Source organism: Gopherus evgoodei, chromosome 5 (assembly GCF_007399415.2).
Source record: "Gopherus evgoodei ecotype Sinaloan lineage chromosome 5, rGopEvg1_v1.p, whole genome shotgun sequence".
NCBI classification, from domain to species: domain Eukaryota; kingdom Metazoa; phylum Chordata; order Testudines; family Testudinidae; genus Gopherus; species Gopherus evgoodei.
This window is the reverse complement of record NC_044326.1, coordinates 103,606,367-103,630,478: the sequence shown is the minus strand read 5'-3', so window position 1 is coordinate 103,630,478 and position 24,112 is coordinate 103,606,367. Positions and strand designations below refer to the sequence as shown.

At 39.6% G+C, this 24,112-nt stretch overlaps 1 protein-coding gene across 10 annotated transcripts in view; it reads right to left on the bottom strand.

The window, feature by feature from the left end:
- Positions 1 to 276: 276 nt before the first annotated feature.
- PRDM5 (PR/SET domain 5) overlaps positions 277 to 24,112 on the bottom strand; it is a 164,250-nt gene continuing 140,414 nt past the window's right edge. For all 10 annotated transcript variants that reach the window (XM_030564630.1, XM_030564629.1, XM_030564633.1 and 7 more), the window contains 2 exons: positions 14,735 to 14,839; positions 277 to 3,070 (listed from right to left, as the gene is read on the bottom strand). In XM_030564630.1, the coding sequence (XP_030420490.1) occupies positions 2,906 to 3,070; positions 14,735 to 14,839 (270 nt within the window). In that variant the 3' untranslated portion in view covers positions 277 to 2,905. The remainder of the gene's footprint in view (positions 3,071 to 14,734; positions 14,840 to 24,112) is intronic.

The following is a 24,112-nucleotide window of genomic DNA, read 5'->3' as shown; positions in this document are numbered from 1 at the left end:
CACTATTATTCAAAATTGTTCACCAAATTGTTTTAGAAAAAAATTGGTAGAAATGATTACTAAATTGAAAAAAGTGTTCCATGGGGTTTTGAAAAGGAACACATGTTCAAATGAAACTTTAAAAAAAAAATTTTTTTTTCAGGTTTGTTTCCTTCCTCTTCATATTTTATCACTAAAACGTGGGGAAACAAAAGAGGAGGAGAAAGGGAGAGGGGAGAAAGAAACCAAATCCCACCCAAATTTTTGTTTTCATTTTATTTTTGTCAACAACACACGTTATGTTTCTGTTCACTTATTGGCTGAATGTAACTCTTGGTATCAGGTTTCTGGTACTAATAACAGCAGCAAGTTAATTTAAAATAATCTGTTTCTGCAAATATCCTTGCCAGTAAACTCCCTCACGAGAACTTTCCTAAAAGAGGAGTAAACATAAATTCAACTTAGTCTTTTGCGGTATTTGTCTGACACACCTGTAATATATATAATTAAGCAGACAAAATTGGTAAGTCTTCAATGTCATAAGATTCTCAGAAACCAAACTATGTATAAAGAAATCTACATTAAGAAGTGTCACAAAGATAGCTGAGATTCCAAACTAACAAACATTCCCAATTATTCTCCTCTTCCCAAATTTACAGATGCCATATTCAATAAAATAAGATTCAATATGTATTTCGAAAATCAAACAGAATGCAATAAAATGAACCAACCATTGTTGAATAATGAATTATAAAATGAAACACCTACTTTGTGCCTAAAATATGACATTGACACAAACTGTTATAAAATATAGAAAAATAAGTTCTATTTTAATTAAAATTAAATATCATAGGTTATAATATATCAAATATAAAATGACAACATATGCATGTGATAAATTCTCCTTCATTTACTGTTAAATCTATGGTGCTACACTGGATTTACATTAGCGGAACTGAGAGTGGCCCATGCATTATAATTACATCTTATATATGTGTAGCATCATATCCATTGGCTTATTACTGTGTCTATTCTATTTTTACAAGCAAGTTTTTGGAGGACAGACTTTAGTGTGATCCAGAAAGAGCACAGGGTCCCTTGTGACCTGGCTGGTCACATGGTGCCTAAACAAAAGGCCATTGGAGTATATGGTCTGGCCCAAAATGATGGTGCTTCCATCTTATTTCCAGCTAGTTATTTGCTAGTTATTTGCATTAAAAGACAGGTAAGTACATTAAAAGTATTTCTTACAAAATGACACCATGTAAACAATTGCCACAGTTGCCCCACAGTATTATACAACTTTAATGGGAAGGGAGGTGGTCCAAAAAATAGTCTTGTAGTAAAATATGGTGAACACTATGGAAATGTGGGCAACCCCCTGAAATAGTCCGTTCCTCAGAACACACTTATTAGTGATATGCTTTCTTTTTAGTTTCAACAGGAACCCATGAGGTGTTCTGTTCACATGTTTGAAAATTAATAATGTTACTGATAATTACAAATTTTCTCTTCAGTTTTGAGAATTGACTATAGGCAGTCCAGTGGAATAGGATCCAAAATACACATAAGACCATTAATAGGGAAATGGCCCCCTCATTTCCTTCCAGAATGGAAACAGTGGTTGAAATTCTGTCCTCAGTGAAGTCAAATTGAGTTTTACCATTGACTTCAGTGAGGCCAGGATTTCACCTTCTGTTTCCTCTTGCTCATCCATCCAGTGTCTTGTCTGGTCACTATTGCCATCCAAGGAGAAGTTTACAACATTTCCCATCAGCAACTGAGATAAGCTTTTAGCAGGAACAAGGTTTATAGTTACAAATTATTCCTAAGAATATTGGTCCACAAATGAATGTGAGCACAAAAGCAGAGCCCTAATGTTTAGCTGTGAAGACTAATGAGGAATTGTATAGAATCTCAAATGCAATCTACTGCTAGAGTTATGCTTTTCACGGTCTCATTAGGTAAAAATGAGCTCTTTGTTATACAGTAGCATACATGGATAGCATATGAGAATTATTTTTAAGAACTGTGGAATACAAATCTTAATCTAACATCTGGGAGAATTTGAATGTTATGCAGTTGTACACAATTTTTTTTCCTGGTGCTCATTAACAGTTTTATGAAAACCAAAGCCATTTAAGTGGGACAATCACGGCAGCTGATTTCCACAGGCTAAAACCTCAGGGAACAGCATTTTTCCCAGTAAATTAAACACACATTTTTTTTCCTTAACCAGACAACTGTATTTGCAGAAGCCATGCTTTTTTTCCCTCCTAGCCCTGCCAGTTACAACTGTGGGCATTAATATGGTTTTAAAACCTAAATTGTTCACAGCTTTTGCTCTTGGCTTGTCTCACACAATGGCAACTAGAAGAAATTACGTCCTTCTTGCTGATTATGTTAAAGTGCGTGAGAGTGCAGACTCCTGCAGTTTCTGTACCATACATTAAATTGACCTTGAGATGCCACAAAGTTAGTCCATTTTATCTAATAATTAAAGGCACTAAAAGTGTGAAGAAACTATGTTCTAATAAAGTGTGGTGTTAAGATCTGAATAAAATTTATTTGGATCAATCAGGATGAAAGTGAATTTATCCAACTGCATTTACTGTGCTCCAGAAACTTCAGATATGATCTATGTCCAAAATTTCAGGATAACACCACCAAGATCTAAGGTACCAAGGCTGCAAATAAAACTCTGTAGATTATAAGAGAAATAAAAGTTCTTTTATCTTCAAACTGTGTTTGTTACTAGATTTTTTTAATCAAGTAAAACACAAAGCCAAATGGAAAAAAGATTGTGAACATATTACAGTTATTTTTCCTGTCTCTGATCAATCATCAGGTGAGAAGTCTGGAGTTTGTACATGTACAAATGGAACACTCTTGAACACTAGACACACTCTTCTTGCATAAGCCACGGTTAGCTGTCAGTTTCTCCATGGACATTTTCCATGTGCACTTTGAGGTAGTCATTTCTTGTAAACTTCTTGTGGCAAAGCTGGCATTCAGCCATTGGACGATTGGGATTGTGAGTCAGCTTGTGTCGGATCAACATTTTCTTCAGGCTGAAGGATAAATCACAAACCTAAAGCAGGGAAAACAAGACAAAAATAAAAATTCAAAAAACCTGAATATGTGTAAAACATTTTACTTATTTTAAATCAATGCAATGACACATGAGCTTTAGCATTATGTGTCTGCAAAACTGAGAACATGAGCTGAGACTCTGGAAGACTAAGTCCTTTTAAGTTATATTGCTCTGTTTCTTGTATCGTTGCCTTCTTAGGTTAACAGTTGGCAAGATGGGCAATTATTTTATTTTAAAAAACCACACTGCTGGAAGCATTGAGGAACTTGTTCATATGCATAGTCGTACTGAAGTCAATGACTTCCTAGTTCTTCAAAAGAATTGCACTGAAGCTGACAGGACTGCTTATGTGGGGGAAGTACTCACATGCACATATTTGGAAAATTAAGGCCCTAAATTTATACGTCTTGCATATTGTGAATTCATAGAACAAGCCCAACTGAATAACTGAACAAAATGTTAGTGGACAAATTTAGCTTTTCTGCATGTTGACTGTCAGATTGCAATTTCTTCCGAATTATTTATTTGCCTTCACTTAATGAATGTTAAACTCTTTGCATAGCTAGTGAAAGGTATTCACTTGTCATCTGAAATAAGAACTGGGTTGTTAGTCATGATTGGTCATATCAGTCACATGGTACTATTTCCATTTCTTCCCCTCAACCCTGCACAGCTTCTACAGAGGGCTCTGCAGCCATTTCATGGTTTGGAAGAAGTGCAGAGGATTTTCCTTCCTGCCTCACTGTATACCTGCCAATCTTCCTGCCCAGATATTTGGGTTGGGCACTGGGTGCTGGATTTGAACCTAAAAATATATCATTAGGGAATAATCCACTAAGTACCCTATTGCTCTTTCAATGTTGCCTTAACTTCGGTTCTGATTCTGCAACCCTCTCTCATATTGAGTACTGGTAGTATACAAGTAAGTGCGTTAATGTCACTGCAACTAGTCAAGAAAAAAATACTCCTACATGTAAGTTACAGGATCTTTCCCATAGCCAGAAAAATGAAAAAAAACCTCACTGCATGCCCTGACTGCGCTTGCTTGCCCAGAATTAAACTATAATGATTGATTAGATGCTTTTCATAGCACTTTGGAACCAAATTAGAATTATTGTAGGCATATCAAGAGGCAAGATGGATGAAAGGCACTGAACTTTCAAGTGCTATGTATGTACTTTAAAGAAGGACTTTCACTGTTGGGAAACCCGAAACAAAAGAACATTTGTACAGAAAGCACATTGTTTTGTAAGCAATTTCTGCATTCTTTGTGCTACTGCTGTGAATGTCTGTTAGAAGAAAATTGTTCTCCCTCATGAAATAACTGTGTGTGCATGGACTTGGAGTAGAATCACAATGCTGTGCTTATATTAGTGAAGAGGAACAGTAACAAGCTGAACAAAATGAAGGTGGCCACCAACAAAAAGCTCCTTATATATTTCAGTTAAAAACACACACACTGGGGGTCTAAACCTTTATCACAGAAATATTAAAAAACTATAATAGAAATAAACTATTGTATCGTTTTAAAGAGTAATGTGTATAGAATCATATCTATACTTATTAAACTTCAGAGGACTTTCACATAAGGATGAAGTGAAAGGAGGAAAATAGAAATGGGGGAGTGAAAGAACAAAGGGAATGGTAGTAGCTATTTAAAGAATGGAAACAGAGAAGAGGAAAGTTAACTGGCAATAGAATAGACAAAGACTGAGGAAATAGTGTCAGACAGAGGAGAAAAGGAATGAATTAATACAAAGCAGAGAAACACAGACACGGTAAGTTTTTATTTTAATTAGTTGTTGCAAAAACATTGTGCTGAAATATATATAGAGAGAGATGATCTCAGAATAATGGTGGCCTAGAGTACATGAGCACACTTGCTATGCCATGGTACAAAAATGTCTCACACAGACAAGGTCTTACAGTAAGTTCCTACTATTATTATTTGTATTGTTGTAGCCGGGAGGGAGGGGGCATCAGTCATTATGTGCTCCAAGTAGATGTGTGGGCGAAAGAAGACAGCTTTGCCGGACTCAAACAGTGGTGTGAAACCACTCTCCTATTGTGCCACTGATGAAAAATGCACTGCTGGCCTTGGCATACAGTTGTTTAATGGTAAGAATAAGCTTACAACCAACATTGTACTACTTCATGGTTGCCCAGAGTTTCATGCCATACTCTGTCAAATGCCTTCTTGAAGTCAACAAAAAGACATGGTAGATGTCCTGCTGGTGTTGTAACATAGAAGATGAAGGTTGAAAAAATCTGTTCTTCAACTATATTTTCCACTTGTGGCTTCAATCTGTTCAATATGACTTTCAACATCACTTTGCTGGGATGGCTAATTAAGCTTATGGTCTGATAATTGTGACACAATTGCAGGTTGCCTTTCTTCAGCAGAATGATGATTAGTGACTGTGTCCATGTAGAGGGTCAGTCACTGATCTGCCAGATCTTGTTACAGATCTTGCTGAGTACATCTATTACTATTTCTCCTCCGAATTTCATCAGTTCAGCTGGGATGTTGTTAATACCTGTAGCCTTTCCATTCTTGAGTGATTTCACAGCTGTCTCCACTTCTTCATGTAGTATTGGAAAGACATCCTCCTCTGTTGAACCTAGGCTGTCTAAGACACTAGGATCTCCATTTGTCTGGTGGTTGCATAATGACTGATGCCCCAGAAGATCACATATGCACAGTCACCATTGGGGGGGGGGCGAACAATCTCAGATCTTCAGTTCTCTGATGACATTGATGGCCTGGCAGGCAGCAAAGATGACCATGCCAACCTTGTAAAATGATTGGATGAAACCTCCGCAAAATGTGTCATGGAAATCAGTACAGAGAAAACCAAGCTGATGACTGATGTGATCAGCTCACATATCACTATCAGTGGACAAGAGCTGGAGACAATGAAACATTTCAAGTATTTGGGGGCAATCATCCCTGATCCAAGGCAGAAATTTGGGCAAGAACTGCGCAAACAACAGCAGCAGTAACAAATCTAAAGCCAATTTGGAGGAATAAGAACATCTCCCTGGAATCCAAACTGGAACTGCTGCATGCATTGTCATCTCCATTTTTCTGTATGAGTGCGAGACATGGACCCTGTCATAAACAGATAGCTAAGGGTTAATGTCTCTTTCACCTGGAAAGGAGTAACCTGAAACACCTGACCAGAGGACCAATCAGGAAACAAGACTTTTTCAAATCTGGGTGGAGGGAAGTTTTGGGTGTGATTTCTTTGTCCTTTGTCTTGTGTCTGACCCTCTCGGCTCTGAGAGTGATCTTTCTGTCTCCTGCCTTTCTAATTTTCTGTTTCCCAGTTGTAAGTACAAAGAAATAAAACAGTAGGTTTATATTGTTTGGTTTTTGTATTTACATGTGTGTAGTTGCTGGAATGTGTTAAATTGTATTCTTTGTGGATAAGGCTGTTTGTTCATATTTCTTTTAAGCAACTGACCCTGTATTTGTCACCTTAATACAGAGAGACCATTTTTATGTCCTTTTCTTTCTTTTTTATATAAAGCCTTCTTCTTAAGACTTGTTGGAGTTTTTTCTTTAGTGGGGACTCCAGGGAATTGAGTCTGCAGCTCACCAGGGAATTGGTGGGAGGAAGAAGTCAGAGGGAAAATCTCTTTGTGTTAGATTTACTAAGCCTGACTTTGCATACCCTCTGGGTGAGGGGGGAAGTACTTATGTTTTCCAGGACTGGAAACAGGGAGGGTGGAGTCCCTCTATTTAGATTCGCGGAGCTTGCTTCTGTATATCTCTCCGGGAACCCAGGGAGGGAACACCTGGAGGGGGGAAGGGAAATGGTTTATTCCCCTTTGTTGTGAGACTCAAGGAATCTGAGTCTGGGGGTCCCCCAGGGAAGGTTTTGGGAAGACCACAGTGCGCCAGGCACTGTATAGATTCCTGGCTGGTGGCAGCTTTACCAGGTCCAAGCTGGTAACTAAGCTTGGAGGTTTTCATGCTAACACCCATATTTTGGATGCTAAGGTCCAGATCTGGGAAAAATGTTATGACAGACCCTTACGGCAGAACTTGAATGGAAAATACAGGTAGTAGAGATGAGATGCTTCCGTAAAATCCTGGGCATCTCCTACTCACGTCATATATTTGTATGCACACATAACCTAATACTGGACATCTCTCATCATGTCACTAATGAAGAGGTCCACAATATCAATGTGCTGGAACGTATGAAGACTTCCTGATGACCGTGAAGAAGCACAAGCTGAAATGGTACGGCCATGTAACAAGCTCATGTGGCCTATCCAAGATCATCCTCCAAGGGATAATACAGGAGAAGAGAAGAAGAGGTAGACAGAAGAAGAGATGGATTGACAACATAAAAGGGTGGACAGGAATGGACTTTGCAGAGACTCAAGCACTGACATACAGTCGTCGGGGTGGAGACAATTGGTTGATTACTCATCAATGATGGCACCCCAATGAACAAATGCTGTTATGGGAGTGATGATGATGAGGAGCCCCAGGGGAGAAGAGAGATGTCCACCATGCTAGGCTTTATGCCACCAGTTTGTATCTAAGCTGATCTGTCAACACCATTTTAAGGGGTATCAATTTTGCATACTCATTTTCAGAAATTAATTCTTCTGTATGTAGGATAGCTTAATAGTTGTTTTGAAAGACTGCAGGTATATTTTCACATATTGACTTTCATCTTGGTACATTGGTATTTGTGTATGGACTTCTTAGGCGGTAACTTTTTTTTTTAAGCATGTCCTTGTGGTGATTGAAGAGTGAAACTTGTTGCACTCTTGTAACAACAGCTGCAGTCCTGGGATCACAGACATCCACCTTTCCTGCAGCAAAGGAGTGTCTTATAAGTATGGGACCTTGGTAGTAGTAGTGGTGGAACTCACCATCAAGAAAGGTGGAGTTTTAAAGCTGTAGTTGTGCTAACTAGTGCTGGTGCTGCATTTCAAATGGTGGGGCTCCCTTCTAACTCAATAAAACCAGCTCAGTACATTTATATAAATAGGTTATTCTGACCTGGAATGTAATTGTTTCATGCCAATTAAGGAAAAGTCATAGGTTGGTCATACAGAAAAGGCCAATAGTCAACGGCAATATTTTGTATTCAAAATAACAACAAGAATAGTACATATGCTGTTACAATGGAATAGTGTTAAATAGATGAGATGACGTAACAATTCTGACCTTTTGAATAGCAAATGTGGTGATCAAGCAATTATCCTTTTACCTCAGGCAACAGGAGAACCCTATGACCCTCTGAAAATAAAAGTTACTTATAGAGGCCATTGCTCTGGTCTTATGTTGGTGCAGTGGCTTTTGCTGATCTCTTGCTCTCTCCTACACTCCCGTACAACCCAGGAAGTAACCTTGTAGCTCTTAAGGCTTGAGTAAAGTTTGTCCAGCTGTGACCATCATGTTCCACTCAAACACGTGCACATACACAAATCCAAAAATGTCAAATGTAATGTCTATTTTTGTAATAATCATAACAGCCATGAAACTGACATTGTATATGCCCACACAGATATTATATACATACATATATTTGTATGCACACAAAACCTAGATACTGTACAATAACCAATATGAGTACCTCTATGAATAAAATGCAGTATGTCAAGTTCACCTTTGAGTAAGTAATTTCTAATGAATCCCCACTGTACAGCGATGACAGCTTAACAATGGCAGATTGTCTGCCATAAGAGAAGGATAAACTGCTTACAGACACAGGTTATCCAATGTTAATTCCTCTTGATATTCAATAATGGCAACATCGCAAAATTCCATGCAAAAAGAAGAGTGCATTACCAAGATTAAACCTTAGAATGAGGCCACAAAATGTAGCAGTGTTAAGAATAAGATTTATCAGTCAGAAATATTGCTTTAAACTGCAAATGTAATTCACCTAAAATGAAATGCATCATTTCCTGATTATTACTATGTTTACATGTTGTAAAAAGTCACATTATGACAACAGAGCTTTCTGACTGGTTGAAAAGCAGTTCTGGAGTAGAAAAACACCATGGAATGTTGAAGGAAAAGGTTTCCGAACTCGGCTGATAAAGCTGACAATTTAATTGCCTAAACCAGCAAAGTGAACAAGCACATGCTTAAGTAATAACTCCTAGCTCTTTTCAGCAGAAGATCTCACAGTGCTTTACAAAAGGGCAGCCATTTATATTACCATAGAAGGGGCAAAAGCACTCAGTGCTCAGTAGCAGAGCTAGGAATTGAATCCATGTCTCCTGAGTCCCAGACCACTGCTCTTTCCACTAAGCAACACTGCCTCCCATGTAATGCGGAATCAAGGCCTCTATATTTTTACATTAAAAAAAAACTTAAGGTTGTACTAAGAACACATTTCATTTTCAGTGACCATACAAATGATGGGATCTAGCATTACACGTTACAGGCTTTGCTTCAAGCCCTTAAACCGTTTTAATTATCATCTTTTTGGAAAGGAACAGAGACCAGACAGTATAACAATCATTACTTGAATATATGATCCTTCTTGTGATGCTTTCTGTGTAACTGTAAAATTATTTTAAAGAGTTTGCTTTTCATCTCAATTTTGTAATTAACCTGTTACATTTTATTGATTTATGGAGTCCTACTATATGCTCACTTGAACATTAAATCTCATTACAATGATCAACGGTTTTAGTATGGAAGATGGTGATAGCCAACACGCAAAGGTATGTTTAGGGTCAACTGAAAGAACAGTGTGAAGAGATTGTACCATACCTGAAATAAACCAGGATAGGCAATGCATGCCCTTCTTGCTCCTAATCAAGCATCTGTTGCTTATAAAAGCAATTATAGTTCATTTGTCTTTTTAATAAAAACATGCGTATTTTCAGAGGACATATATCATTTAAAACAATTCCAGTTTAGTCCCCCTTTTTTATAGATGATATGCTAAGATTTTCACTGTAGTATGTGGGAAGCTGATTTCCACTAATATTAATGAGATCTGTGCAGGATTCAACTTTGAACTGTTACCCTTATGAAGGTGAAGTCATTAAAACAAAAACCCTGACAATATTTTTGATTAAAAAGTAAGCAGATTTCAAAATAAATATAATATACTAATCAAGAGTAGTGCATGGATTACTTTGACTTACTAAAGCCCAATACTATAACATCCATCAAATTTGCTCCGGGGTGTGTGTTGTGGGGGGATAAGAAGCTGCTGGTTTTATTTCTGGTTCCAGAAGGCAACAATATTTACACCCAAGGAGCATTTTCAAAGGTAAAGGTGCATCAATTATTTCTGTTAGGGGCCAAGCGAAGCCTTTTCATGAGGCTAATAAAAATGCTTTACTTCAACAGATGAAACCTGATCTTGTTTAACCCTTTGGCACTAGAGGCATTTCCTGGTGCTAAATGCTAAAGTCATTAGTATTAACAATGGAAAAGCTTGACACCTAGAATAAAGGGGTTATTTAAAAGGCACTGACTAGTCATTATGACTGCTCTTGATACCAGGTAAGAAAAATCAGTCATTCATTACAAGACTTTTTTTTTCCCCCCCTCAATATGATCACATATACGCTTGAACTGGTAAATAGAATGGTCAGTGAAAGAAACGGCTACATTTGGAATTTCAAAGCGCTGCCACGGCAGCGCTTTGAAGTGTGAGTGTAGTCAGAGCGGCAGCGCTGGGAGAGAGCTCTCCCAGCGCTGCATGTAAACCACATCCCTTACGGGTGTAGCGTGCAGCGCTGGGCGCTCCCAGCGCTGCTGCTCTGATTACACTGACGCTTTACAGCGCTGTATCTTGCAGCGCTCAGGGGGGTGTTTTTTCACACCCCAGTTGCAGCGCTGTAAAGTGTGAGTGTAGCCAAGGCCTAAATTTGTTGTACTTTAAAATGATTCTTTACTGGCCTGGTCACTGCAACTATTGTAGCTCTACTGGACTACCCTCCTAAGTAAGGATTTGCCAGAACTGGCCTATACGACCTCTCAATCCTTATCCCTGCATACACGAAAGCACATTATAAAAAGGACTTAATGAGCATTTGTTACTCTATCCTGGATGCTTTACTGTCTCTAAAATAGGAGTCCAGAGAATAGCAGGAAGTATGATTAGTGACATGGAGAGTCTTCATGAGGACAGACTGAAAAAAATGACACCATTTAGCTCACAGATAAAGAAGAATAAGAGTGGACACAATAGATGTAAATAAAATAATGAATGATATAAAGTAAAATCATGCACTCCTATTAACACTTTCCTATAACAAAAGGACGACAAGGGGACATTAATTAAAAGTGAATGGCAAGACATTTAAAACTGATCAAAGGATTTTAAAAAAAAACCCAAAAAACAAAATGGCTAATTAACCTGTGGAACTCATTGACTAAAGATGTCTTTGAGGCCAAGAGCTTTGTAAGATTTTTTTTTTTTTACCAGCTAATGAGAATATTGACTATTACCTTAGATAGGACTAAAAAAAATCGCAAATAATATAAATTTGCATGCTTCAGTGCATAAACTAACTCATAATTGATGGGAGTCAGGAAGAAACTTTTATGGGCAGATTATTCACTTTTGGGCTTTTTACACCTTTCTTTAATGACTCTGGTACTAGACTGCATGTGAGACAAGACACTGGACTAGATTAACCAATGCTAGTGTTTGGTTTCTATGTTCGTAACGTCTTCACCTGGGACTCCAACTGGAAGGAAAACTCTCTATCCACTCTAATTCTGCATTCAGTGGTAGATGATAATGATGCGTAACTGAGTAATGTCTGAGCCACTCTAATGTGGAAGCTTCTTTGTGGGTAATACCACCTGAAGAAACGTAGCATTTGCTAGAAGTGTGGAGCTGATAAGAAAATGTCAATGAAGCTTAATTTGGGTAGATGGGCAGTAATTTATTTTTTACAATACAGAGTGAAAAAATCTTATGGGAAAAGAAAGGAGATGGATGAGTTAAAAAAAAAAGAATTCCTTTACAGAAAGCCTGTTTTGAATGGATTAAGTTTTAGTTTAATTCTTACTTTTATGTATTTATTTATTTATTTTTTAAAGCTAGAGAAGACACTATTCCCTCTGACTAATCAGGCAAATATAGAGGGCTGCTGGAGCATGACTGAATTTTTCCATTTTGCTTCTACCACCACATAGGTATGTAATACTCAAAAAAGGTTCCGCAAATAGATATTTTTAAAGGTGTGTGCAGGCCAAGCATATAATTATGGATGATGACATTAGCCTCAGCCACTATAGGAAAATTACACAGACACTGCAAGTTGGCTGAAAAAATTGAGATGAAGTACAGCAATCCAAAAGCTGTAGAAAGCATTGACAATGACTCTAAATTAAGGAAATCCTATATAAACTGGAGTAGGATTGCTCCAACAGAATATTGTATGAGCCAGTAAGAGGGATTAAATATCTGTAGATGTGTGCACTATTTGAGATGTTGCTGTTAATGCAAATTGCGGTGGCCTAGAAAATATTTTTGCACTCAACATGAAACTGGAATTGATTCTAATGGTGTCATTTGGAAAACAACTGATCTTTCACTTGCTGGACTCACTTCTGTTTCTGTATATTTGATAAGATCATACTATGGTTTCACACTGGTTAGTGAACATCATGGCTCTTATAATTTTCCACAATTCTATAAGGATTTTGGCTTACAGAATAACAGTCTCATCCAGACCAAAATACACAGTCTTCTGAGCACACAAACCTCAGCAAGTCCCATGTGCTGACTCTGCACTGGGCCAGCACATACAAAGGACAAGACCTGACCAAATCAGGGCTAAAAATGGAGGAAATCATCACATGAGGGAGCTGAATAGTGGCTATGAGTTAAAGCTCATGTAAACGAACTCCTTATTTCTGGGTACCACAAATCCTCTCTCCACACAGGGTCTGTACATCCCCATGGGAGTTATCCTTACTTTAACCCTGAAATAACCCATATGCATTGCCCAGTCAAGGTGTAAGGTGAGAAACTCCCAACACCCACAGCACAACTTTTATTTAAAGCCCTGTGATCATTGGTGGGGTGCTCTCCTACCCTCACCACTACTGAAGAAGGGGATCAGGAGTTGGGAGTGCTGCTGATTCCCGACTGCTAGCCAGAGATGGTGAAGCCCTCAAACACCTGTTGATACTATTGGAGGGTTTCTTCCCTTTCTCCAACCCACTCACTGTTTGGGGCATGAAGGGGATCTTCAGTTTGATCGAGCCTAACTCATCTATTTTGGAGTTGTCAGCCAGAGAGCGAGGCTCTGTCCCAAGCACTCATCACCGCCACAGTTTATGGAAAGTCTATTTTAGGCATGGCAGTGGAAAGTCTTTTAATCAAGAAACAAAGTATATTTATTTACTGATGAAAGGAGATCAGAAGTACTTTGTAAAGGCCATATCATTCTAATCAGTAAACAGAGCCTTGTAACAGGGCTTGTCGACACAGTGCTTTAGTCCACTCCAGAAGGGTGTAAATTCTAGTCTGCACTAGCATGTTGCACACTAACTGGCCCATGTGGACCTGGCAGGTGTGCACTCAAAGTTCCTTACCGTGCATTACAGTAGTAGTGTTTGAAATGGGACTATGTTAACATGTGCTAGAGAACTTTGAGTGCACACCAGTAGGCTCCACACAACACTCTAGTGCTCACTAGAATTTACACTCCTCTGGTGTGGACTAACGCACCATGTAGAGAAGCTCTTAGGTGAGCTATCACACAGCTCACATATCTAGTTCTGAGTTGTCTGAAACTTGTTCACAACTATTAGTTGAGCACTTTAGAATATGGAATACATTTGTAAACGTCGTGGTCTTTGTGAACTATTCACAAAAGGACAAAAAACACAGAATCAATGTCATGTACTTTTTTAAAACCACTGAGTAACAAATTTTATTCTGGCATTTAGTACTTCTGCCTAAAACCTTTCCAAAGGCTATTCCAACCATTTAGATGACTATCAATTTTCAAAAGTTGAGCGATACAGCACTCTCATCTGCAAACCCCATGCACAGAGACTCTACACCATTTATGAGGTGGGACGTTACAGATCGCAAAGAGCATGCTAGTGATATATTATAAAAATATATAATTGCATTCCAGCCATTACCCAAGACGCACAACTTTTTAACAAGGTGACCATGTCCCAAAGTACTATCAGTTTCAATTCAGATTTTGATTAGCAGAAACTGGAAATTCTGAATTTTCACTCCGGTTATTCAGCAACATTATGATCATTATATGGAAAATATATATTATAGACATTCAGATTCTACTGTAATATAGTAAATGATATTCCCATCCAGACTAATCTCCAGCTATTAACTTGTCAAGGCCTTATGAACAAAAGGTATGCGTCAAATGGTAATGAATTTGCACTGCACAACATCCAAATTACATTAAGAATGGTGCAAACAATTCTTTAGGGATATAAACCATATAAAAAATGTGTGCAGTGATGCTCTTGGAAACACAAGAGGCTACATAAAATTACTTCAATGATAGCTCATTAGATAAGCAATCAAAGACCATAGAACAGTGTAAGTTTATGCTGTTGCACGTAACTGTAAAGTGAAAATACATATAGGCCAATACTCTTATGGAAAATAAAGTCTGACTTCTGGGTTGAATTCAAGAAGAAAAAGGGAAAGCTCAACTCACATCACACTGGAACGGTTTCTCTCCAGTATGGGTCCTCCTGTGCTCATCCAGACCCCGCTTCTGACTGAAAGCCTTGTTGCACTCAGAGCACTGGTATGGCTTTTCCTGTACGCAATGACAACAGTGAGTGAAAGTGAGTTTACACAGAGCACAAGGCATTAAGTGAGTGGAATTCCATGCTGGATGGTGCAAGTTTTATATTCTCTCTAAGGGATTGCAGTCAGTGAAAACAACAGAAAATGAGTTTCAAATGATTAAGTGAAAGCTGGGAAAGCTGTGGCCTGACAGTTTCCACTTCAACACCCATTATGAATTAATTATCTGTTTTAGTCTTTCAAACACAGCAGTTTTTGGGGTCTGTTTTTCATAATGTGAAAGGTACAAAAAACAAAATCCCAGTGTACTTTCCTTTCCCCTCTATAAAAGGTTAAAGCATAAAGACAAGTGAGTTACCTATTAGACTCTCAGGATTTCCATCCATGTTTTTCTGGGGAGTAGGTAGTAGGGGAAGGGAACCCTCTTAAAAAGTTGGTGACAGAAGGTTAATCACTTATTCATCACAAGATCGCCCAATAAAATACAGAATCACCAACTCATCTGTATTTTCACTGGAACTATCAGTTAGTGGCTACTGTAGCCCACGATTATTTGTAACAGTTGCAATAATCTAATGGGAATAAATCATTTAAAGAACTTTTATCAAGAACTGCTTATATAGTGATTTTCTTCTTCCAAGCCCTTTACAACCTTCCTAAACTTAACTTAATCAAAGACCTTATATGGGAAGACATAATCCTTCTTCATTAACAGTAGTCCAAAAGCATAACAGAAAAAATAAGTGACTGAATGAATAAAAATGGCACTGCACTTACAGTCAATGGTCATTTTTAATGCTTTAAATACACAAAGGGCCTTTCAAAGTCAAATGACTGCTAGTCATTCACCTTAACATGAGGTTTTTGTTTGGCCAAAATTTCATGTTGTTTCAATTTCAAAATTTGTGGATTTATTTGAGAAAACAAAACTATCAGATTTTGTTTTCTGAATTAAAACAACAATAAAATAAATGATAAAACATCAGTAAGTGGGAAGTGAATACAAATTCTATGTAACCCAGTAATACAAAATCATTATTGTGACTTCATAGCTGAAGTTGTGCGATATGCAAAGTGGCATTTAAGGAGTACGAATAGTCACTTAAACACTACTCAAGTGTTCAGTCTCTGATAAACTCAAAGTTTGACTGGGGACACTTTCTAGGCCTCATTCATCACACTGTTACTCCAGTTGTACAGTTCCAAAGAAATCAGTGGCAGAAAGCTATTGTAATTGAGTACAGAATCAGGCCTTCTATATTAAGAGATTGGGAGTGACGTTTTGATCCCATTGAAATCAATGGGAGTTTTGCTATTGAGTTCTATAGGAGCAGGATTTCACCCTATTTGGTTTGAGTCATTTCTGGAAAGTTACCAAGGTATTTTATGAGACTCTTGGTTTATCTTTTGTTTTACTTAAACAGGTATGTTACAATGACCCATCTACACTACAACTGTAATAGAATCAGGAGATCTGATTACAACATGGTTGCTACACAAGCATCCAGGATGACTGCTCTGCCTACAGTCCCTCTGTGCAGCTGCTGTTTAAGGTTAAAAGAGATATGGAGGGTCTTGTGCTGGTCCACAACATCAAGCACGGAATTTGTCCTTAAAGAGCATTGAAGAAACATGTTAAAGACCTGTCACTTTAAATGTTTAAACAGCCTAGTGAGATAAGGTAGCGTAGTTCTGACATAAGCCTGTTCTGCAATGTTTTCTTTGTCCCCTGAGAATCATTTAAAATGCATTGTTTTGGAAGAATAACAAGAATTCAGCGACAATCTGAAAACTATGTAATGAAGCTTTACCTCTTTTTAAAAATAACTCCAAAAAAAAAAATCAGAGTGTAGTATTGGCAATTAATTAAAAATAGAGATGATCAAAATATTTCCAATGGATACACTTTTTTCCGGAAATAAAATGGCAAATTCCCCACATTTTCTCAATCCTTTATCATGCAGTCTTGCAGTGTCTCAGGAGCTTACGGTCTTTGTGCATGCATCCACAAACACACACATCTGTTCTCCCCTCCAAAAAACCAAAACAATACACAGATCTAAATAGACATCTTCCCTCACATCAATATACAGACCTAAATATACATTTTCCCTCATATAAGTACACTGAGATAAATGTATATTTATATAGCACATGGCATTTATTTAGGAGCTTACACTGAATTTTAAAACTAAGTACAACTATTTAAAAAGTAAATGGAGTCCAAGAGAATAAATCAGCCTGCTTAGCAGTCTGTACGTGTGCCCAGAGGGAGTGTGAAACTACTAATGCTATAAGTAATGTAAGTGCCTGTGCAGTTCATAGAGATTTAGATAATGTTTCTGTCCAAATATTTTCCAGAGTGGAGAATGGCAGCTAAGGAGGAGAAAGTGTTGTAGAGTTTGGTTTAACAAATCATACAGCATTAGTTCATTTTGGGAGATACACTCAGACCCAGAGAAGTGAGGGAAAGAATCAATCCTCCAAGCTTAGGTGATGGAGTCACAGGGGTAACTGAAGGCCCTCCAGCTGCAGACAATAGATGGCTTATTTGTATAGTGTATTCCGGCAAGGTGCTGAGCAGTCTGGCCCCAACTAGCAAAGCACCAGAGCACATGCTTAACTTCAAGCATGTAACAAGTTTTACACTTACTGAGAAATACTTCTCCAGGATTTTAATATTCAATGTACATAAATTGAGAGAGAAAACAAATCACAATCCTACTAGTAGCTCAGTTTGTGCAACCAGTGACTAGATTCTGACAGATAAGTGTGCTGTGCAGGATAGTGCTTTCACACATAACGATTTTAAAAAGCCACAAACCACATACACTATCTTACTTTTGTGGCTTGCATGATTTTTCAACATACAAGAAAACATACCCATTTTCGCACAAACAATGAACTTTTTTTTTTTTTTTTTTAAAGTCTGTCCAGTCCTGAAGCTCTTACGTCAATGGGAATTTTGCCGGACTGAGTAGAGACTTCACAGACTAGGTCCTGTAATTTTGGGGGAAACTTATGGATAAACCATATGAAAAGCAGGTTTCCACAACACACTCTTAATTGGTTTTGCATTGTGGTTAATGGAAACCACATTTTCTGTAAACTCTCTGAAAATGAATTCTTCCATAGAAAACTCAAAACAAAACACAGTAAACAGTCTATACATCTGTGTGGCCTATAAATACTCCATGGCAATCACTGATGTGCCAAAACATTCCTTAATGTAAATTCTACCTGCTTTACTTGTTGCCTCTCTGTCCGTGCAGGAAACCCACCTAGTTCCCAATCAGTGGAGCATTGATGCCATCACAGCTTCTCCTGCCCATTTTACAGGTGCTCAAGGGTGACAGGAGTGGCTGGGCTGTTTGGGGGAGAAAAGGGCAAGAACTTCTCTAGGAAATTAGGGCTCCACACCCAGGCGACATAGGAATGGGATGAACTCACAACCATAAAAAGCAACAAAGAGTCCTGTGGCACCTTAAAGACTAACAGATGTATTGGAGCATGAGCTTTTGTGGGTGAATGCCCACTTCGTCAGACGCATATAATGGAAATTTCCAGAGGCAGCTATAAATATGCAGGCAAGACTCAGTCTGGAGGTAACGAGGTTAGTTCAATCAGGGAGGATGAGGCCCTCTTCTAGCAGCTGAGGTGTGAACACCAAGGGAGGAGAAACTGCTTTTGTAGTTGGCTAACCATTCACAGTCTGTTTAATCCTGATCTGATGGTATCAAATTTGCAGATGAACTGAAGCTCAGCAGTTTCTCTTTGAAGTCTGGTCCTGAAGTTTTTTTGTTGCAGGATGGCCACCTTAAGGTCTGCTATAGTGTGGCCAGAGAGGTTGAAGTGTTTCTCCTACAGGTTTTTTGTATGTTGCCATTCCTAATATCTGACTTGTGTCCATTTATCCTTTTACGTAGGAACTGTCCATTTTGGCCGATGTACATAGCAGAGGGGCATTGCTGGCACATGATGGCGTATATTACATTGGTGGACATGCAGGTGAATGAACTAGTGATGTTGTAGCTGATCTGGTTAGGTCCTGGTTAGTGTCGCTGATGTAGATATGTGGGCAGAGTTGGCTTCGAAGTTTGTTGCATGGATTGATTCCTGAGTAAGAGTTGTTATGGTGCCGTGTGTGGTTGCTGGTGAGAATATCCTTAAGGTTGGAGGGCTGTCTGTGGGCAAGGACTGGCCTGCCTCCCAAGATCAGCTACAGCATCACTTGTTCATTCACCTGCACATCCAGCAATGTTATATACGCCATCATGTGCCAGCAATGCCCCTCTTCTATGTACATCAGTCAAACAGGACAGTCCCTATGCACCGAGGCCAAAGTGCTGGCATTGCATCTGGCTCCGAGGCTGGGCAAAGAGCGGCCTTCATGTGGCGGGCCCTCAAGCGAATGTCGTATTCTTTCTGTGTCCTAGGATGAAATTTCTTACAGATGCGACACTTTTTTTTTAATGTGGGATTCCCCCAGGTACTTCAGACAGCTGCCATGCCATGCATAGGCCTGTTACAGTCAGCACAGGGTGTAAAACTCGGAGACGGGGCATGCCCTAACTGACTAACTACAGTACTTCACAGCTACTAACTAACTAATCTACAATAAACAGAACTATTTACAGCTGGAACATGAAGTCGAAAGGGAAAGAACTGCTGACCACTTGCAAAGCAAAGGAGAGAGGCACTCTGATCAATCACCATTGGCGGTAGGAAGGAACTGAGAGGGCATAGAACTGGCAGTACCTGATATGCCGACCCACAGCTGACCCTAGAGATACCACTAAGGCAAAAGTCTCTGACAACTGTGTACGTGGGCACGCACACACCTGGAATCGACATGAGCAAGCACTTGAAGAACAACTTTTCTGTCTTGGAGGATGACCTTACGTTATAAAGGACTGCTTTTTCAAAACAAAACCAATCACACTATAAGAAAAAGAAAAAAAAAACTAACCAAGTTTCTGTTACAAGAAACTGATACTTGGAGAAGAGAAAATTTGTAATGTGGAGAAAGAAGATGGTGCTTGATGCAACCTCCCCTCTAGAAAATCTGCAGATTAAAAACTAGCAACAGGCTGGACAGAAAATAAGTGTCACTGGAAATGAACAATGGAGACACTGAAGAAATTAAAAGAAAGATGGAAAGATTTAGAGCATAAAGCAAAGGAAAACATTGCTAACTATTAACAAGCAGAAGGTCGCTGGGAAGATAACAAATCGGACTTCACTTGAGTCTAGGATTGCTAGCTTTATAAATCCAGATTGTCTAAACGCCGCATGATCCCAAGCTACAGCAACACTGGCAGCAAAGTTATGTATTTTTGTACTGATTAGATAAATAAGACATGAGACAGTCACAATGTAATTAACAAAGTGATTTAGTATTACACGTTTCAAGTACATAGGCATAAATAGAAACATTTATGGTAAAAAACAGGATTTAAAAAACCTTCCTTCTTCCAAAACATAAAGAGACCAATGAGAGCCTGACTGGAGGCTCGGCCTTTTCTGAAAAAACAGTAGATCCCTAGCTATGGGATTTAGCAGTCTAACTTTAGGCTCCTGTTTTTGAACATCTTGGCCTTATAAAAGTAAACACTTAGAGACATTTAGTATTTGAACGGATAGATCTGATAGACAGATGCCTCAAGATTGCTGGTCTCAAAATTGTAAATCTTGTTTGTCTTTAAATTAAGGAATCATGGATCATGACCCTGACTTCTAAGCAACTGCATTAATGTCTTTTATTAGATTACAGCTCAGAGCTGTGCAAGAATACCTAAAACTACCTCCCTTATGTCATATTTATCGAATAGATACAATGTGTGTCCAGTCTCTTACAACCATGATGGATGAAAATACACAAAATTAGAAATATTTGCTGGTATGGGTGCTTATGTCTTTCTTACAGAAAAACATATAACATATACAAATTAACATATATGGTTGCTTGTTCTTGCATTTTGATGGTAAAACTACCAAGATAATACCTATTGTGTTGTTTAGGTAATAAACAAGTAAAACATGGCTGTGGTTTTGTGTGAATGTCTCCAAATAATTTTCTAAATCCTCCTAGGAACTTGGAATTGTTTAGCAAAATGAACATTAAAATATTAGCTCTTCAGTAAAGACAAGAAAGTGATGCTAGATTGATGCTTGTTTTTCCAGAAACCCTCTAAAAACTCAAATAAATTAGACTGAGATAAGAATACATTTCATACACAAGGTGGCAAGTACAATTCACATATGCAGCATATAAACCATACCAGAGATATCTAGGACCTAATCTTTCTAGTTACACTGATTTCAAACCAGTGTGTCTCCATTTACTTCAGCAGTTAATCCTGATCACGACCAACTCCCAAACCTCTCTCTACACTCAGGGCTTGTCTACATCAGAAAGTTGCAGCGCTGGTGAGGGAGTTACAGCGCTGCAACTTAGGAGGTATACACATCTGCAGGGCACCACCAGCGCTGCAACTCCCTGTTTGCAGCGCTGGCCGTACTCCCGTTTTGTCTCGGGTGTAGAGGATCCAGCGCTGGTGATCCAGCGCTGGTAATCAAGTATAGACACTTACCAGCGCTTTTCTTGACCTCCGTGGAATAAGCAGGTATCCCAGCATACCTGAGGAAGCCTCTGGTAATCAAGCTGGTCTCCTTCCCCGGCTTGCTCTCGCATTCCCCGAACCCCGAGCAAGCAGGTCTCCTTCCCTGATATTTGCTGGGTGGTTCCGGGAACGCGAGAGCAAACCGTGGCGAAGCTGGTCTCCTTTCCCGGTTTGCTCTCTCGTTCCCCGAACCCCGAGCAAGCAGGTCTCCTTCCCTAAGGTTTGCTGGGTGGTTCCGGGAACGCGAGAACAAACCGCAGCGAAGCTGGTCTCCTTTCCCGGTTTGCTCTCTCGTTCTCCGAACCCCCGAGCAAGCAGGTCTCCTTCCCTGAGGTTTGCTGGGTGGTTCCGGGAACGCGAGAGCAAACCGCAGCGAAGCTGGTCTCCTTTCCCGGTTTGCTCTCGCGTTCCCCGAACCCCGAACAAGCAGGTCTCCTTCCCTGCGGTTTGCAGGGTGGTTCGGGGAACGCGAGAGCAAACCGCGGCGAAGCTGGTCTCCTTTCCCGGTTTGCTCTCTCGTTCTCCGAACCCCCGTGCAAGCAGATCTCCTTCCCTGTGGTTTGCAGGGTGGTTCGGGGAACACGAGAGCAAACTGCAGCGAAGCTGGTCTCCTTTCCCGGTTTGCTCTCTCGTTCTCTGAACCCCCGAGCAAGCAGGTCTCCTTCCCTGAGGTTTGCTGGGTGGTTCCGGGAACGCGAGAGCAAACCGCAGCGAAGCTGGTCTCCTTTCCCGGTTTGCTCTCGCGTTCCCCGAACCCCGAACAAGCAGGTCTCCTTCCCTGCGGTTTGCAGGGTGGTTCGGGGAACGCGAGAGCAAACCGCGGCGAAGCTGGTCTCCTTTCCCGGTTTGCTCTCTCGTTCCCCGAACCCCCCTTGAAGCCGCCCAACAGCGCTGCAGTGTGGCCACATCTAACACCACTTGCAGCGCTGGTTGCTGTAAGTGTGGCCACTCTGCAGCGCTGGCCCTATACAGCTGTACTAATACAGCTGTAACAACCAGCGCTGCAAAATTTTAGACGTAGACATGGCCTCAGTTCCCCATCCACCACATGCACCCCTTTCTTGTATAGGCCACACATGCCCAGGTTCACACATCTGTGCCAACTGAGTGTAAAATGGCTGTACAAAGACACAAACCACAATTTAAGGCCAAATCTCCACTTTCCTAAACCTTGTGCAGTAAAATTGCTCACACTAATGTAATTTAGACCAGTGTAAGGGTATAAAGTTGTCAAGGCCAGGGGAAAAACAGTATGTGGTTAGGTAAAAGTTAGTTTGATTCTGGGTTCCAATACATGTATGTAAAGTGTGGCTGGTTAGAGAGACAAAGTTGGTGAGGTAATATCTGTTTTTGGACCAACTTCTGTTGGAGAGAGCGTGCTTTCAAGCTTACATGGAGTTCTTCTTCATGTCTGGGAAACTAACTCAAAGTGTCACTTGCTGAATACAGGATCTTAACAGAATGTTTAGCATAAGTAGTTAACACATATTTCAAGAGGCCAAGGTGAAGTGGCCCGTTAATACCTCTTCAGTCATAGGGAGGCAAGGAAAGAGGATGGGGGACAGCAGCTGGGAAGGTTGTTAGTGGATAACAGATTGTTGTAGTAAGCCATAAATCCATTCAGGTCATGTTTTTAGTGTCTACCAGAGTTATGAATTTAAGCTCCCATAATTCTCTTTTGAAAGTGTTGTTTGAGGATGAGGGCTGACAGGTCAGATGAGTGATTGCTTAATGAAGTGTTCACCCACATGTGATGTGGTGTTTTTGTCTCACCATTTTCCTGTGTACATTTATTTGAAAGCATAGTGTTTGGCTGGTTTCACCCACCTAGTTGCTAATGGGGCACTTAGTGCTCTGGATGGAGGTACACCACATGTTGTGATGAGGTAACATGTTGTAGGATCCATGGATCTTGAAAGGTGTTTTGTGGTGGATGTTAATCATTGTAGCATTGGAGATATGTCTGCAGGTTTTGCATCTGTTGTTCTGGCAGGGTCTGGTTCCACTTTGAGTTGGTGTGACCTGGTCTGTGGGGAGCTTGCTTCTGATTATGAGCTTGGAGAGCCTGGTGAGTTATTTGAAGGCCAGAAGAGGGGGCTCAGGGATGATTTTTTTTTTTTTTCAGAGTGTGGTCCCCATCAAGTATGGGTTGTAGTTGTTGATGATATGTGGGTGGTGTAAGCCTGAGCCCAATCATCTCCAAAGTCCTGTGCAAATGTGGTGTAGAGTTGTGCTTTTGCAAAAACCCATATTCACTCACAATGGAAGAAACACATTTAGAGAAAAAACTATAAGCCTGGACTTTATGAAAGTGACTGTATTTTTTTAAAATCAATTTTGTGATAGAGCAGCCTTTAAATAGTATGTTCTGATTTTTTTAAAATGCTTTATTATTAAACAAAGGCATTTTCTTTTCCCTTGTTGGTAAAACACCCTGAGCTGCCTGTATGAGATACTATCTGCATTCAAAGATGTATTTAATAATGTGTAAATTATCATAATAAAACATCTAACAGCAAACTACTTCACAGTTAAGCAGACAATGAATGAATAAGCAATGAAAATCTTACAGAGTCCTGAGAAGGTCTAGAAACCCCCTGTAGACATTACCAGATGATGCAGTGGCATGGCTATTGGGTAGTTCTTTACATAAAAATCTA